The sequence below is a fragment of the Pangasianodon hypophthalmus genome, chromosome 5 (assembly GCF_027358585.1).
Source record: "Pangasianodon hypophthalmus isolate fPanHyp1 chromosome 5, fPanHyp1.pri, whole genome shotgun sequence".
Classification (NCBI taxonomy): Eukaryota; Metazoa; Chordata; class Actinopteri; order Siluriformes; family Pangasiidae; genus Pangasianodon; species Pangasianodon hypophthalmus.
Window position 1 is genome coordinate 23,733,107 of NC_069714.1, and position 18,885 is coordinate 23,751,991.

General features: G+C 39.1%; 1 protein-coding gene across 6 annotated transcripts in view; it reads right to left on the minus strand.

Annotated features, from left to right (window-relative positions):
• col18a1a (collagen type XVIII alpha 1 chain a) overlaps window positions 1-18,885 on the minus strand; it is an 81,708-nt gene that overhangs the window by 40,337 nt on the left and 22,486 nt on the right. For 2 of the 6 annotated variants that reach the window (XM_053233946.1, XM_026910805.3), the window contains exon 1: window positions 1,054-1,749. The exons of 1 other annotated variant lie outside the window; for it this stretch is intronic. In XM_053233946.1, the coding sequence (XP_053089921.1) occupies window positions 1,054-1,642 (589 nt within the window). In that variant the 5' untranslated portion in view covers window positions 1,643-1,749. Of the gene's footprint in view, window positions 1-489; window positions 1,031-1,053; window positions 1,751-18,885 lie in introns of those variants that run through there. 3 more of the 6 variants (XM_026910811.3, XM_026910820.3, XM_053233947.1) reach the window with 3 other exon arrangements.

Genomic DNA, 18,885 nt, shown 5'->3' on the forward strand with positions numbered 1-18,885 from the left:
TTTCCCACCCCATGTCTGTAAACCTCACTACTTCCACATGCATGTCTTTATTAAAGTTAATTAAAGACGACCCAATTAAAAGTAATGACCCTGAAAGTATCCACAATTATACCAAAGGGAAATTAACCTAGTTTTGATGACATTATGAAAGAAATTGCTCTAGGGACATGGTCACATGTAAAGACAAAGACATTAACAAGGACATGCAAAGATTTAGTCAGGCTGTGCCATGCATAGTGGAACACCATGAAGTGAAAATGAAATAAAGCACAGAGCGTCCTGTTGCCTTCCCTCTCCCCATCCACACCACCATGCACTTACATCTGTCTCAAGACCACACAGCATTCAAGCATGCAAATCAACTCAGACAAATAACAAAAAACGCCTTGAAACAGGTGAACGACACAACCCACAAACAGATGGCCGCTGGTTCAGAATGCATCTCTTCAATGGGCTGAAAAGAGAGATGGCATTCTAACCCGCCTTTACCTTTCTGGGTACTAATGGACAAGCACTGATTGCCATCATCACCCTCCTCAGGGAGTGAGCTGCATTCCACTGGGAGGCGTCTATCCTGCAGGAGTGTCCAGCAGCTGTCGATCAGGAGCTCGCAGAAGCTGCGGCATGGCATCTGTGGGGACAGGCCTGGCACCCCGCAGCGTGGCATTGCCAGCAAACAGAAAAACCACTCCACTGCATGGTGGCAGCCTGACTGCATGAGAAAAGCCCACTCACCCAGAAGTGCCTGCACATCCTCCACACTGCTCTGGTTAAGAAAGTTGGGTACTCTGAAACTATCGGTTTTCAGGCCATGGCAAAATGGCAAATCATAATCAACCAACACACAGCGTGGGGATTCAGTGGCAGGTGTCTCCCTAGCTAAGAAAGAACGATTGCTTTCTACAGTTAGTAAATCATTTGAGACAGAGTATTCATGAGAATACTGTGTCATGTTATTAAGATCAGCATGCCATGTAGAGCTATTGCTATTTGATGTGTTTCTAAAACCGCTGACACTTTCAGAAGAAATGTTTATGCTTATGTTTAACTGACTTGTAATGGGGTCACCAGGTGAACCAGCAACATTGCCAATGTGTTCATCCATTTGAGAGAGATCCGCTTTGGTCAGATTCTTCTCCAGCTTAGTATCCTCTGCAAGAAGATGGATATTATCCCCACCAATGGACAAATTGGTTTGAACATTGTTGATTTCCTGGTCTTCCGACAGAGGGGACAAAGTGGCAGGTTTAAGTGTAGGCCCAGATGCAGGTTCAACCCCAGACCCAGAAAGAGACAATGATCCAGATCCAGAGCCAGACTCTAACCCAGAACCATGTTCTACCTCTGCCTTTGACTGCTCATTCCTGGCTGAACCAACTCTAGAGCCCCCTCCACTCCCCATCTCCTCACCCTTAGCAAGGACATCCACATCGGAAGCATCTGTGCCTTTTGTCCTCAGGTGTTCTCTTGTAGGTACTGTTGTTGGAACGCTTGTGCCCAAAGTAGTCAAATAGTTTGGTGTCTGAGTGCCCGGGCTGTTGTCCTTTGAGTCATCAAACCAAAACCATCCATGTGAGTGCCCAATGCACAGACCCACCAGCACACCAAGCCACAGTCCAAGCGAAGACATCTTGTTCAACATCTGATCTTTCAGCAGCTCACACAGGGTCTTGCAGCAGGCATGCCCACATGCAGTAATCCACACTTACTCACCCTGGAGTCACAACACTTAGCCCCTCAAAGCAGGCAGAAAAAGTACAGAGGAGGAGTAAACTATTCTGTGTGGGGGGGCTGGTTCCTTATTGGGCTGAGCTTGGGACTTTTCCTCCCACAGCTCCTCCTCCTTCTTTTGTCTCTGTAGTGATACAGTGTGTCTGCTGATAGATATTCTTGCCAAAAAAATGCCTGTGAGGCTTCCTTTTGTGAGTGCTGGTGATTTGAGCGACTGGGACAAATGCCTCCCTGATGGAATTTTTTTTTTTTTTTCACTTTTACAGTCTTTACTGAGGCAGAGACATTCCACAAACTACCCCCCTGCAGTTTAAATGGACTGTGCAAAATTAGTCTTAAAACACTTCTGACTCTTAAGATTAAGGATAAATTATTGTAGAAGACCATATTTTTGGTTTCTAAAACAGGTTGGCACTATTAGATCAATGAAAAAAAATATCTGAATAGACTTCATTAGCATATATCCTGCAAAATATTTCTTTTTTTTAAAAAAATCTGAGAGCACTGAATATCCATCAGCTGTGCCTTTCCCATTCCCATTGAAATAGGTTAACCCTATAGAGCAAACTTAACTAACAAGACAGATCCTTTTGGATGGCTAAGAAAAAAAATGATCAATTTTTAAGTATTAACAAGGCATGTCAATCATATGTACAGTATCAGACTGCAGATGAGAATTCCTGTACAGGAATTCAGTACAGGATATATCTTCATCTATCTCTCTTTCTCTTGCTCTCTGGTCAATGTAAATTGTGCTCTTTGGCTCTACCTTGCAATTACTTTTCCACCCCCAACTCTCCATTCCATGCAAGAAGTAGTTAAACAGTGATCCAGGACTCACTCTCCTGTTCAGACTGGTATAGACAAGTCCATAAGATCTGGTGACAAGGACACACATTAATGGGAGTTGTGAGCTACAGAATTATTACAAGACAAACAACTAGTTGTTCCATATGCCTGTAGAGGAAATAAACTCATGTAAAGGATGATCAGAAGTGTGCATGCATGGTTGCCCATGGCTTTCACCTCTATATCAGCTGTCTGACAACAGAGACCATCTCATGTGTCAGCTTAGCACAGGAGTATGACCATCACAGGGGAAGAGAAATTCTTCCAAAAGCAGGCACTTCCAGCATGCATTAGAGTTTAATTCAGTATAATATCTTAAAAGTGTTATTAAAACAATGTTTACATTTTTTTGCCTGCCAACAAGACTATAGGACATTAACCACTGTAAACAACTAAATGAGTTTAATGAGAGCTCTTGCCTCTCAATTAAATATTACCTGATAAGGTAAGGCATTTAAAACATCTAACTAAATATGTGGATGGGAGTACAAGTCATTTTGGCAAATATTTAATCCTTTTTAAGCATACCTCTTAAGCATACAAGAACACAAGGTGGCCGAATGCACTTAGCTAACCTAAAGCTGGACATAATCTGGTTTAGAAGCAGTCATACTGAGCATAACTGGGCTCCTAGCATATTTGACGCACACTGCCTGAATTAAAAAAAAAATAGATGGAAAAGGCTGGAAGCCTCTGACTGCTGTAGTTGCATTGTAGTTCTGTTTAAAACTAAGCTAGAGGAAGAAACAATGAGCAATAAGGAACAATGAGCAATCCTACACACAAGATACTTGAACCTGCCTTGGTTCTCAAGGAGCAACTGCAATTCGTGACCCCTCCTCTTCGCAAGCATTTAGCCAGGAAACAAGGTCAAATGAGTGGGATGTCCATGGGGAATAATGTGGGAATGACATGAACAAATGCTAAACAGCACTTCATCTATTTGGCCTCAAGCAACATGACAAATGGCTATTGCAGAAAATGGTAAAATATGCCAAATACACTAATATAGGGATGTACCAGTGAGGAAACAGATGCAGAAAATCAATAGTTCTGTGCCTATATCAGCCAATGAATAAACATGAAATATGGTCAATTAAATAAAGTTTAATTAATCTTAAAAACACGTCTGATTCTTAAGACTAATGAAAAAAAAAACTTGGAAGACTGCATTTATGGTTTCTAAAACAATGTATTCATGGCACTATTAGATCAACATGAATGGTATCTGGATAGACTTTTAATAGAGTCCATCCTACAAAACATGTTTTGAAAGTTATTTATTAAATAAAAATAAAAATCTCAGCAATATGCACTGTGACTGATTAACAGCTGGTATCAACACTAATTAGCCAAAAACTTATGGAGACCTGATTATATAATTTTATATAATTATTTGCCAATGTAGATATTATTATTATTATTATTATTATTATTATTATACATTAAATATTAGTGCTTATGACCAAACATGCAGCAGTACATCCAATTAGTTTCATCATGACCAAAGTCTTAGAAAAGTATCACTTGCACATTATCCCTTCCTCTCCGGGAAGAGAAATTTATGAACCATAACACAGTCACCACCATTCATAACCTCAATTCACAATGGGCTTGTTCTCTGAGGGAAAGTGCAAAATATCACTTCATGGCTCGGGTATGTCCACGGATGGAAAACCCCATGCTCTATATGTTGATTCCCTCACAGGACCTGTTCTTAATGACCTTTCCCAGCACGCACTCCACCTCTTTCCCACAGCTCACTCTTGCTGGAGTCCCGTCACTGGGACATGCTGTTCTCCGGTGTGTTTACTGGTCAAGCTGAACCATGGCACTGGCTCTGTAACGTATTGCTGCAGCTTCCTGTGCTCCAGACTTCTGCAACAAACTCCCCAACCTCGTTTCCTTCCTTTCTTTCTGCGCGTCTTTTTTTTCCAGAACTTTAAGTGCCGAAAAGGTTCTATGAGCCAGGAAGCCCCCTGGCAGACTTTCATGCAACAAAAGACTCTGGCATGACTGTGGCTCTGGAAATGTTATGGTGTCAGAGCTGGTAAAAAAAAAAAATAATAATGAATAGGTCAGAAGATGTTAAGACGTAAGTCTGTATTGCAGAGGATTTTTGAAAGATGGACTGCAAGGATGGGTGGGCAAGACCTTCATCAGGGGTCGACATGTTATTCCTTCACGCTCTTCCTCTGTACAGGAAACTTCCATCGTGTCCTTCAATGATAAGTGATAACAATGTTTGTATTTGCTTTTAGTGTTTGAATTAAGTCATTAATCGAGCTGTCTCCTGTTACAAGTGAATTATAGTCAAAACAGTAGATATTTCTGCAAATTAACCAACAACTAAGACCCTGTGTAAGTCCTAGCAATGATGTAGCATATTTTACTGAATGTATTATTCTCAGGCATTATTAGTACAACCATCTGGGTACAATGGATACAAAGCCGGGTGCAATGCGCAAAAAAAGTCTTTGTGCAAAGACCTAACATAAAATGAAATGTAAACTCCACAAATGCCACTGTACTTACCATAGTACAATTTACAATCTGATGTACCATTATAAAATGTGTATAAGGTATTGTCATGATAAATTGCAGCCAGCCACGTTTAGCTTTTTACTCTAGTATGCCTCATCCTCATTTTATAGACTCTTCTATGCCATTGATTTTGAACATTTGCAATTGCATAATTATATTTTTTAGCAAATTTAAACTGGAGCAGCATGGTGGTGCAACCAAAATATTTGCTGCTTCACAGCTTCAAGATCCCTGGTTTGAGCATGAGCTCAGGTTACTGTGTTTTTGTGTCTATGGCCCAAAGCCTTAACCATAGATGGACTTGACTACTTTGAAGAAAGCCACTAATATACATTCAACAGTAGAGGCATGAAAATCATGTGACGTAAGTTTGGATTAAGTCCCAATATATCCCTCGGCAAACTAGGGATCTGCAGCAATTACACCAAGCCGCAATGTTCTCTTTAATTTCTGTAATGATGCTGTGCTTTTACATACAGCGGCATCCTGCATGGGGCTCCAACCCGGGTTATAACTGATAATTACATGAGCGGTATGAATGATGGCTCAGACAAATGCAGACTAAGCAATAAACACCCTAAGAAAATTAGAGAGCTATTTTTTTTTATAGAGCAAGAATAGAGTTTGAAACATTTCTTGCTGGAAGGTTAGAATACAGAAGTCTTTGATTTGCTTATGTGTTTACAATCCCTCCAAGTAATTAGCAAATTGAGAAAATAAATTATGGAGCCCATGTCCTTATTTAACCTTACGTCAGAATAAAACACTTTCTCTTACGTTTTGTATTACTTTCATGATGCTAAACTGACTCCAAATATCTTCGGCTACAGTTAGGAAATATTAGCAAGATGATACTAACACTAAGAGTGCAACAAGTGAGTGAAGAAATAAAATAAATTAAAGGAGATGCACATTTTTTACTGCACACCATTCTGTATTTACCCATCAGATGGATTTACAGCCTGCTAGGAATACACCTGTCCATACATAGATAATAACTTCTCTGGATGTCTCATTTCTGCTGTCACAGCGTCTGAAGCTTCGTAAAAGTGGAAATCTCCATGTCAAATGTAGACAAGCTCACAGCGTGTATTAGGCCCGAAGCAAAACCAGATGTGACAGTATCATTGCTGACAGTATCAATACTGCCTTGGCTGATAGAATTAGACAGGACAAACACGTCAAAAAACAAACAAACAAAAAAAATATTTATTGGTATAATATTTAAAATATTAATATACACATTGGTCCGCATCACGTTATCTGTGTATAAGTAAAATTAAAGTTTAAAGTACTCATGAAATTTAACATTTGTCACTGAAATACTGAAATATATCATAAACGATAATGACATTTGTGTATAAAGTGCAGCGTGGTGTTTTTTCAGATCTCATCCCAAATCTTTTTTTAACTGTGTTTCTTGAGAAGCGTCTGCATTCATTTGAATTTACACAATTTTTTAAGTAAACTTTTAAACATGTATTTGAATTTAATACTTAAGCCCAGTTTACAACTGCACACTACATATCTTTTGTTTAAAAGAAAAAAAGTTTTTACTGCTTAATAAGTCACAATTTCTGTGCCACAGATCATGTTTCCCTATGTTTCAGCAAAGGAACCTGTCAGCTAAAGGTTTTTCTGTTATTCCTCCAGCATGCCTGACCCAGCCTGTCTGAGCTTGTGCAAGCACTCAGCAAAAACAACATCCTTAGGCCTGGTAATTAGGTGCAATCAGAGAAAAGTCTGTGCACAGAGTGAAACTCCACTGACGATAGTCATCACTTTGCCTCACTAAACCATGAGGAAACTGCAGTCCTGGTGACCTGGACGTGACCGGGTAGTTGTTCATGTATGTAATTTATTATTTCTAGCACTAAGGCTATCAGCCATAGGAAATAAAGAGAATGCAACAGAGGGGACATACCGTCACAACTTCCTAAACTCACATGTGATCAGGTCAAGAAAACATTGTTTTGCTTCTTCTTTCTCTCCTGAAAAAAAGTTATTGTTCTTAAGAAAGTTTTCTTATGATAGTGATGATATAGACTGTTTAAAAAAACAAACAAGATTAGGTTAGCTCTGAACTGTTGATGTACCAAACTGGGTTTTTTCCACTTCCTCTTATTTTAGTCACAGACATCTGACGCACAAGAGCATGCCTCAACCACCACAAATTTAGCCTTTAACCAAAAGGCCACATTACATCCGACTGCACTAGTAACTCCAGCAGTAAAGTAGAGATTACACTTCATCAGAAGTGCCTAAGAGAAACACCCAAAACAAAGTTCTGAAAGCCTGGAACATTCCTGGATCTTCAGACCATCAGGAAGATCTTAGCAATTTACTGGCTGTCCATAAACAAGCAGGCTGGGATAGTATTAGGTGAATTTCATTTGCAAAATGGCAGCAGATTTTAACCAAGACAAGATAATATGGTGTCCACTCATTTAAAGAAAAACAATCACAACATCTCAGCAGTGTTACGCAAGGTGCTTGTAGAAAAATTACATTAACTTAGCTTGGTTACAAATGTACTTTCTCCAGAGAAATGTGGCTATCATGAATACACTTTCCAAGTATTAGTAAGTAACATAGACAAATACTGTTATATAAATGGCTGAATCGATGCAAGATAAATTAATGTAATATTATTTATATAGCACTTTTAACAACAGACGCTGACACAAAGCAGTTTTACAGAGGTGACAATGGCAAGAAAAACTCTGAGACTTTATGCAGAAGAAACCGGTTGGTTTGAACAAGACTCAATCTGGAACCCGTAAGCACAGGACCGTCTTTATGATTACAGCAGTTCTTAGGTATCTAATCTTAGGTATGTATCTTAGGTATGTAAGTCTACAGTATCTATGTGAGATTATTAATTGAGGAAAGGATAGGTTTTGGGCACAAAATGTTTTTGAAACAATGTAAATGTTGAGTGTATTCATGTGTGGCCATCAACAGGAGCAGCAGACGAGTCTTCAGTGAGTATAAATGATAACTTACTGTGCATTTATTTATTTAGCATATGCCAAGTTGAGAGGTTGAGTTAAAGCAGCTTTTAATGTTCTTCTTGCATCATCACTTCACATTTAAACAAGTCAACCCGAAGAACTAAGATGTGAGAGAGACAACACAGGCTGCATTATAGAGATAACAGCCAAAAACTTTGCTGCTGTTAGGTTTATTCCCAGGGAATTAAAATAGCTGCCAAGCTGTGCAGCTGACTATTCAAGCTGACCAAAATACCCATCTCTATCAGTGATACTATATCAGAGAAAGTTGACCCTGCCAATGATTTTGTCAAGGTGTTAACTGGACCAATGTTTTTTGTCCATGGGGGTGATACAAGAAAAAAAAGGCTGCGGTTTCCTGTCCTAAAAATAAACAAATAATCATCTGATAATTAGCTTTAATCTCTAACTACGGATCCACAACTGCCCTAGCACTGGGTTGTTTTTTTTTTACCCATAAATGAAAAACTTTGGGTAGAGAGGGCGTTTCCTTAAGTAACTATACACACATGATGGAAATGGATGGTTGAGTTGCTGAGCTATGAACATACATGGCCAGTTCCCAGGCTCTTTTGACAGACTCTGGATATTGTTACATACAGAAAGGCTCTCAGACTGCTCCATAAACCACAGATCAGAACATATAAGCATTCAGCAACTCACACATGTTTATCTGAGTGATCCTGTTTCTGAAAATTTCCTCCACTCTTCCAGGTCAAAGGTCTCAATGTGTGTACAGTAACAGTACAGCAGGAGGTGTAAGAGGGAGGAGTCGTGTCTCATGGGGAGACACAAAGACCCTCCACTTAAACATTCAATAGAAATGCTGACAATAGCATGGCATGCAGGGCATGTCTCCCTGGGGCCAGCTGCCTTTTGTCCAGGGCTTTTTGTGTGGCCCCCTGCGGAGACGAGCAGATAGATGGGGGACATTGAGATGCTAAGCACTACTTGCAGAGACGACCTGGTCCAAGAGACGCACGGGGACTACACTAATGTGTTTATTTTTTCTGACAACCTGCCCAATGGATAGTAAACTAGATCTGAAACACCTGCGACTGTTTTCTGTTGATCTTTTTTTCTGATTATATGCTGATAACAGATGCTAATCTCCAACATTCACTGAGTCTGTGCCAGAATGCTTTCACTGAAATCTGAACTGCAAGCACATGCAAATCTGTTTTTGTACGAGGAAACGTGAGTCCAGGAAGTGACAGAAAGGAAGATGCATGATAAGCAGAAGACCTTTTTTCTTTTCTGCATATCATACAGTACAAGTAACATCATAGGCCATTAACTATAATTAGAACCAATCTGTAAAACCAGAAAATCCAAAATTATATTAATTATACAGCAGTTAGTTCCGGTTCACAAATCTGATTGGACAAGCAGCGTTCCAAGAGTGCTTATATTTGGTATAACCACACTGGGACGTTTCACTGCGTGTATCACTCCACTCGTCCATGTCCACCACATAAAATTCTAATTCTAGAAACCAACAGTTAACAGAAGCCATTACTATAGCAGAGTTAGTGGCATCATCAGCAGATATATTTTTCGAATGATACATTTTTCATGAATATAACTTTTGACTTAAAATATGAAAGTTTGTCAGATGAAGATGAAAAGGAAGAAGTGAAGCTAATTTCATGGGATGCACCTTTAATGGGAACGTACAAATCAAAGTGGGCCCAACGAGCAGCAAGATAACCATGTAGCTAATGGGCTATCAGTGAGAGTGGCTTCTTTGGGATCTATTTCCGTTAGCAGAGCAAAAATATAAATAAAATATAAAATATAAAAACATTTGGCCATCTTGTGTCTAAAATATCAGTTACTCAATATAAATTTCTTGTTTATTGAACTGTTTATAAAAGCAATACTGCACTTGCAATTGTGTGGTTATACTGAATATCAGCACGCCCGTGATTAGCTAGAGCACTTGCCCTGTGAGCTCGTGCCTACAGCCGAATTACAGCCATGCCTGTATATAGTATAACCACATTCTTGCTCGTGTGACCTTGCTTAATTATGACACTCATATCTACATTCTGATAGTCTATGAAAATGACCATCTTCCTCTTTCTCTGCAGTGAGAGAAGTTGTAAAGTGTTGAGGAAAGAGAAGCAGGAGCACAGGATGCTCTCTTACCCTGCTGATCAGTACGCTCTACATCTCTTCAAATAAATACACACAGTGTATATAAAGTGAGGCTCCTTGTCCTTTATACAGCAAGCTCCTATATCCAGACATGTTTAACTCGTATATACAGACATACAGAATCCTACTGTTATTTACACAACAGTGCAGTGGTTTGAAAATCAGTCATTTTGTAATTGTCCAGCTTGTAGTGGAGTTAAGCTGTTTTGGTATTGCATTTTTTCTTAGTAGATGAGGAGACTGCTTCCCTGACAATGTCCAGAGCAATGCAGAAACACAAACCTGCTTCGATACAGAAGTATAAATCAACCCTATATCATCACAGGTGTATGAGCTGAAATGATTTGTGAATCTCTATAAGAAATGGACTCCTAAATTACTTCAAGAACACTCATCTTTTACGACTTTCTCTGAAATCTGCCAGGAGTTACTTTTAGTGTTACATTTTTTTATACAGTCTTGCACTTGCATCTCTAAATGAGACCTGGTGCAGGATTCAGTGGGGCATGCCTGAACAGAAAAGAGAAACCACCTTGAACTGCAGAGGAGCCCCTCACTGAGACACTGGGGTATAGTGTATGTGTGTGTGTGTGTGTGTGTGTGTGGATGTGTGTATGCATGACAGAATGCTAAGTTAATGCTGTGGCCTGATAAATACATCCTGTGGTGATGGCCCCAGCTCTGGTGAGTGAAGAGCCCAGAGGGTCTGTATTCCTGCTTAGACATGCATAATAACACAATACACAAAACATGCTAAATAACATACGGTCCCCTCTGAAAGTATTGGAAAGGCAAGGACAATTCATTATTTTTGCTATACACTGAAGACATTTGGGTTTGAGATCAAAAGATGAATATTAGACAATAGATCAGAATTTCAGCTTTCATTTCCTGATATTTACATCTAGGTGTGTTAAACATGTTAGAACATGGCACCTTTTGTTTGAACCCACCGATTTTTTCAAGTGTGCTCTGTTAGATTGATTGTTTAAAGACTTAATAGCTCTGAATGTCTACTCTTGGTTTGAGCCCTAGGTTTCGCCTGTGAAGACTGCATTTGTTGTTAAAAATTGTAAAGCAACTTGAAGACCAGAGAGCTGTCTATGAGAGAGAAAAGTAAGCCATTTTGAAGCCGAGAAAAGAGAGAAAATCTATCAGAGCCATTGCACAAGCATTGGGCATAGTCAGTACAACAATTTGGAATGTCCTGAAAAAGAAAGAAACCACTGGTGTACTAACAACCAGACATGGAACAGGTCGGCCAAGGAAAACAACAGCAGTTGATGACAAACATTGTAAGAGCTGTAAAGAAACACCCAAGAATAATAGTTAGTGACATCACCAACAACCTCTACAGGGCAGGAGTGAAGACTTCAAGAGCAGAAATATAGAGGCCATACCACAAGATGCTAACCACTCATCAGCAGTAAGAATCAGAGGCCAGATTGGAATTCGCAAAGAAATTCAGAGATGAGCCACAAAAGTTCTGGAACCAAGATTAACCTCTACCAAAGTGACGGAAAGGCCAAAGTGTGGAGAAAGAATGGTCCAATGACAGAAAACAATACAAGCTCATCAGTCAAGCATGGTGGAGGTAATGTCATGGCTTGGGCTTCCATGGCTCACTAATCTGATGTAACTCATGATGGTAGCAGCAGAATGAATTCAGAAGTCTACAGAAACATCCTGTCTGACAGTTTACAGAGAAATGCAAGTGTGCAAATGAAAGTGTTACTTTAAGAGTATACGTTCCTATACTTTTGATCACCTAAAAATTGGTGTTCTTAGTTATGTTCTAAGTTGTTTAATGCATCCAGATGTAAACAGATGTAAAGATCAGGAAACGAAAGCTGAAATTCTGATCTATCGTGTCCTATCCATCTTTTGATCTGAAACCCAAATGTCTTCAACGTATAATGAAAACAACAGAATTGTCTTTGCTGTTCCAATACTTTTGGAGGGGACTGTATGATGCTCCTATCACACTCCTACATTACTTCCTCAGATTAAGCATCAGATTTAAAGCAAATGCCCACTGATTTTCAAATGTGTCACCTTATAAATGTTGCATTTACAATAATTTATTCAGCAGATGCTTTTATTCAAAATGACTTACCAGTCAGGACGAATCCAATCTAAGCACATAGAATGTTAAAAGCCTGCTCAAATAACCAATAGTGGCTCTTGCACAGTCATGGGATTTAAACTAATAATGTTCCAGTCCATGAACACGAACTCTAAATGTTGAGCTGCCGAGGACCCCTTTATCTGTAAAATAAATTTCAACTGTTTAAATATTAGGCTCGTTATTTAAATGTGTGTGATAATATTTTGGCTATTCATCTCAACCACAGAGCATTTTATTCCTGAAAATTCCACCAACAGAACATCTGAGAACCACTACTTGAAAAGGTTTGCTGCTTCGCCCCTTTTCCATGTAGAGCCCTACAACACAGAGTGTAAAGTGACTTTCCATTACCAATGCATATGAAGCAAACCCAATTATGATTAACCAGGATTAGATATACTGTATAATATTGATTTAAGTCATTTTTCATGGTTTAAATTTAGATATGATAAAACAGACACAGAAAGTACACAAAGCTTCATTGTAAATGCCAGTACAAACTACTGCCAGATGCTAGAAAAAAAAAAAGTCATGTTCTCCCTTTTGAAAACAGAACAATGCCTGTTCTGAATTATCGTGCAATACAATACAAGGCTAAACACAGATCACTGTCTCTTTCAACATGCCCCAAGCGCTGGAAATACACCCACGAGAATACAACTGCAATCCTGACACATAGCACTGAGGGGCACTGTGAGTCAATGTCTCCCCCTGGTGTCAATGGCAACCTGTTTTTATCCAATTCATTGCTGAAGCCAAATACAATATACAGTGTTGGTTAGTTATTGCTATTTGAAATTATTTGTGATTATTATCTGTTAGGTAGATAACCAGGCAGGAATTGCTCACTTAAATTTAAACAGTTACACTTAACATGTCTAGTTCTTAAAATTTCCAGACAGAGAATGATTGTGCAGGATTTTCTGATCACAGTTATTGGACTACAGAAGACAGTGAACGACCTTTGTTTTTTCAGTTATTCATCTTATAGCATGTTATTCATTAATTACATTATAACCTACAGGAAAGTTGTAAGACTGAGGAATGAGTATGAACCTTTGCCTATTCTGAGTTCCTCATGTTCTCAGAGTGTCTGTGTGAGTTTCCTCAGGGTTTTTTGTTTTTTTTGTCACCTCCCAAAAACACACTAGAAGGTGGATTGGCCACTATATTGGCTACTTGGCTATACTATTACACCCTAGTTGTGGATGTGTGTGTGTGCATGGCATCTCATCCAGGGTGTAGGCCAGTGCTCTGGGGATAGACTCCAGACCCACCTCAAAATTGACCAGCAGTTACAGAAGATAGGTTGATGTCTGGATGGTTTAATCTATATTCAGGAAATGCTCCAAATATGTTCTATAAAATCTAATTTGGAAAATTATTTGTTCAGTAGGGATCCTGAACAATACTTTGTATACAAACAACAACTTGTTTTGTAAGTAAAGCTGAATTGAATGGAACTGAAATGTCAAATTTCAAATTACCAAACTGGTCAAATTATCTCAATTATCATAATTGTGATTTGTATAGAATAAGTGTTTCAGAGAAAAGAAGAGATTAGATCTATTGCAGGATTTCAAGGTGAAGATTGGCCAATAAGTAATTAAATGATTACACAATGACATAAACAAACGTTTAGCTGAAAGCAGTGTAAAACTCAGTGGTGGGTCTTTGGTCCTCTACATATCTTAATGTTCCTAAGCCTTCAATATTGATTCCTGTGGACACAATAAAAAAAATTACACTATCATTACTGCCATTATTACAGCACATCCTGAGTACCCTTCAGCATCTGATTACTTATTCTTTTTTTTTTTTAATCCCAGGGCAGATCAAACCCAAAGCCACACACCACAAAATGGGAGAGCAAACACAGATATGAAGATTATGAGTGTCCCTCACGGGCAAAAACACACCTGTCTAAACATGTGCACACACAGGCACATGCATACACACAAGCCGTGTTAATAGGACTTGTCAGCATACAGCATGCGTTGTGTTTTCAGGCTGCTCTGGTGCACAAAGCCTGCGATTAGACAGATGTGAGAGGCAGTGGAAAACAGATGACCACACTGTGAGACAATGGTTCACTTCTGGTCACATTTATAACTTAGTAACTTACATCATAAAAAGACTGAGGCTAAAGAGCACACAGTAGCAAAGGGCTGCATGTCATTAGGAACACAATACTGTACTTTTACCGTGCTTTTACATTTTATTATTTTCAATAACCAGTAAACACTCTTTTGTTTTTTTTTTTATATAGTATGATATTACATTATAAATGCTCCTTGAGCATTTACATGGAAAAGTCATAAATAAATATGCTCTTACACTATATGCCTACACAGGAGATGAAAAGATTTAAAAGAAGACCTTGTGATTTAATGCCAGTATTTAACTTTAACCAGTTAACTGATTAAACACCAATACTGCAGTCAATTATGTAAGGAATAAAAACAATAGGTCACCTTGTTATAAGAATCAGCAGTGGGATGGTGTGATACCATTACCACCAAGAAAATGATTATTTTTCAATAATAACTAATATTTTATTCCTCTTATACCACAGCAATTTGTCAACCTAAACATTTTTTATTTATTAAAGAAATTAAAGACACATTGTATATTTTGTCCATTTACAGTTACATGTAATTCATCAGCCTCTCTCTTGAAGTTAATAAGACAACACAATGTTAAAGAGAAACCATAATGCCTTAAAGGAACAGCCTGGCCTCTGACTGATACTGGAGTCTCCTTCCACAAATGTTAAATACACATCTCCTCACAGAAGACTTCACCATATAAACAGTTACACAACATTATTTAAACCGTTATGTGGAGTAATTGCTTTTTAAGTTGTTACTGTAGAAATGATAACGTAGTATAATGAGCACATTAATTAAACTTGCAGCCGGCACCATTGTCAGAGCTGCTGTTATAGAAATCTAATCATCACCTTCTGACCAATCAGATTCGAAAATTCAACAGCCATGTGGTATAAGTTTAATTAATCAAGGCTAAAAATGTAACTGTGGTTAATATATGGTTAATTTTCTTGCCCTACAGTTATAGCAAAGTGCTGACTATGTGTATCTCTAGCATTACGCCTTTTAATCAGGCAAAAGTTAAGCAGCACGTCCCACTAAACAAACAGGTTAAGCAAACAAACCAAAGCCACTCAATCACCTTATTTCCAGTGGTGATCCAAAGACATTGCCGTCCAAACCACAAGCATGTGCTTTCTTTTATTACAGCATCTCCTAACTGGCACAAGTCAACCACATAAAACACAGAACTCCTTTATTATTGTTACCAAGGCAATGAGAAACCAGATCTCTCTGACTTCAACAAAAGCTGATGCATACTTGACTGAAAGGCGTGAAGAGGATCCACCCTTATGCTCCTGCTTTCATGAGGAGTTAGCCTGAACTGTGTAGTTATTTATTCTGTATTTATACTGTACATATACTGTTTTATGCTTGTGGCTTATTTAAAAAAAGTGGAGATCTGCAGAAAGTCCTGTCATGTCCTGTTATACTATACGTGTGTGCAACTCTTGTATTGTCGTCTATGTTGCACCCTTGTAGGCATGATATTTCCTCCTGCTCTAAATGTGCATATGCTTAGTATTACAAACAGCTGATTAATTGCCTCCATATGCTATCACAATTGCCACTGAGTCATTTCCTCTACATCACCAGCAGGGAGAGCCGATGAGTACAGGCTCAGGGGGGCACCGAGTTCAGCCGGTCCAACACTGACCTCATTACAGAGGGCAGCTGTATCAGGACACAGTCATTAGTACAGCTTAAGCTCTCCACTATGTAGTGCCTGATCTCTCATGGGGAGCAGGCAGGCCGAGCTGGAAGGTGAGACCCTGTCATTTCATGTGTTTCATCTGTTTCACTGGTCTCTTCTAATGATTTACCTGAGCAAAGAGCTTAGACTTACTCCACCTGCTGGTTCATAATTAACACATGGTATTTCTCAAGAGAGTCCCAAAAGGTGGGGTGTGGTTAGATCAATCTGAGAGCAGAAAATTTAATTGTGCATATTTGAACTGGCAACAAAGAGCCAACAAACAAAATAAGAAAAATGTAATAAACGCATACACACACTTTCTCCTTCAACAAAAGAAAGAGTTCATTGAGAAAAAGAGTATCAAATGATTAGGTGAAAGTCAATCATTCCTCCATGGCCCTGCATTGCCCTCTGCTGCGCGAACAAAAGCCACGTTGACCTCAGTGTTGCAATCCACCACATTTCAGTGCACAAAGTCCTGTCTTTAATGCAGAGCTCCGAAAGAAAGATAGGCTCTAAATCTCCATTCAACAGGAGTAGGGGGAAGGGGCTCATTGATCACAGCAGCTGTGTGTTTGGTGGGCGAGGCAGCTTTGAATAGCCTTGAGTTGGGTAGCTTTTTTAAAAGAGTATAAAATATTGAGGCATGCACTCATAGTTTCATGCAGCTACACTTGAATTACACTTCACATAAACCTTCCTATCTTCACGCAAGTCTCTGAGTCAAAAGCACCAAGTACAACAATAACATACTTAGCACTTTGAGGGCTTCAAGTTTTGTTTTATTCCCATGAAGACTGAAAATGGTGGGGAAAAATGGCCTGAACTATGAAAAAAACAGCTTATGTAATTGTAGCTGGCATGGTGGGAATGGATAAGAGATGGATCAAGAGCGTTCGGTCAAGATTGAGAGTGTATGTGACTCACAAAGATGATGAAGGGGGGCAGATATGATAATGGACAAACTGAACAGTGTGAATGAAAGGGCTCTACTATGTCTCTCACACACACACACTGTATGTACTGTCAACCCTCTGTCACTCTCACCTCTTTGTGAAGTTGTGCATTGCATGGGGAAGCATGGAAGAGGAGGTGATGAATGGAGGGATCAACATCTGGGCCGGATGACCCAAATATAAATGAGCGTCTCAGTGACATCTGCACCGGGACTCTAATTCTAGCTCTGACACCACTGTTTTCTTTAACAGAAAACAAGTCAGGGGTGTTTACTGCTTCCAGTGTGTTCGTTCCCTCTGGAATTGGAATGCATTTTACCCTCAAATTCCCTGTTCCACTCCATTTCCAGATGGCTGTCTAGATGATCATTTTAAACCAAAGTTTCAGGCAAGGGATGAATGTTCGAGGTGACCGTGCATTTTTGAGGGACAGAGGAACAAAAAGCTGTCTAAAGAGGAGCCAGCAGGATGATGGAAAGGTAGAAAATGGGGTTGGTCATGGCTGAATGGATGTCCCCTACATGCCCTTTCTACTAAAACCCACTCTGTCCTACAGAAATGGACAATCTCTCACCTTCTAGCTCTTCCTCTCTTGCACTCTTTCTAAGTACAGGTTATTTCTGCACATAAGCTGCTCTTCTCTCTTCTGTTTTATTGAATCTGTCACCAGTACATGTAATCTGACATCATCCACAGGATTGATTCAAGTACATTTAAAAATAAAAAAAAAAATGACATGAGCCATTTTCCGATGGTTGTACTAACTGGGTATTCAAATGAAACCACAGACTTAAAAGCATGTTGAGACTGCTGCTAGGAAACCAGGAACCATGAAGAGCAAGCATAAGCTAATTAAAAATTATTAATAATAATTTTAAATAATAATTAATAATAATTAAAAAATTAAATCCAGCTAACAATTTAGCTAGTTATATAGCACAATGTAAAGACATAGTGATGCAAGAAATTAGACAATACTGTTGAAATCAACACTTACCTCTGGTCTCATGGTAAATTACCAAGAAAAACACTCAGTACAACCAAAATTTCACTGTAGTTACACACTGAGTTCAATGGGGACCACCAACAAAACTCAATTTGCCCATGATTGGCTAGTGTTGCTGTGATTGACAGGGGCAAGAGAGTATGCCATCCATCCCACCCAGAGAGCACAGCCAATTTTGCTCTCTTGGCTCCTGGCCACAGATGGCTGTGACATTGTTGGGATTGAAACTCATGTTATCCTGATGATAGGGCTCTTTTTGAACAAAGGAAGATTTAATCTAGGAAAAATGGAACTGTGTTGCTGTGAAAACTTCAACTGAGAGCCCACACACTACAGGAACACCCTCAAGAACATGGCTACATGTGTCAAACTGCTGATATTTATCCACTATCACATTTTGTTAAAACCTAACAACTACTCTATAGCTTAATCTTTTGATGTAAGAAAGTCTCAACTGCAGAACAGCTCATGCTCAGCTTGTTCAATGTGTCTTTAATTTGACCACACACATCCACGCTTGAGTTGAATTCGCAAGGTTGTTGTCTGTCTGCCCTCATAATTTGCTCTGCCTCAGTTTTTGTGCTCTAACAAAAAAGCTTTTGTGCCTTTGATTTTATTACAGCTCTTAAATGCCCTTCCAAATGCATTGTTAAAATAGGCCCCGGACATCTGAGAACTTGGAGGAGAACT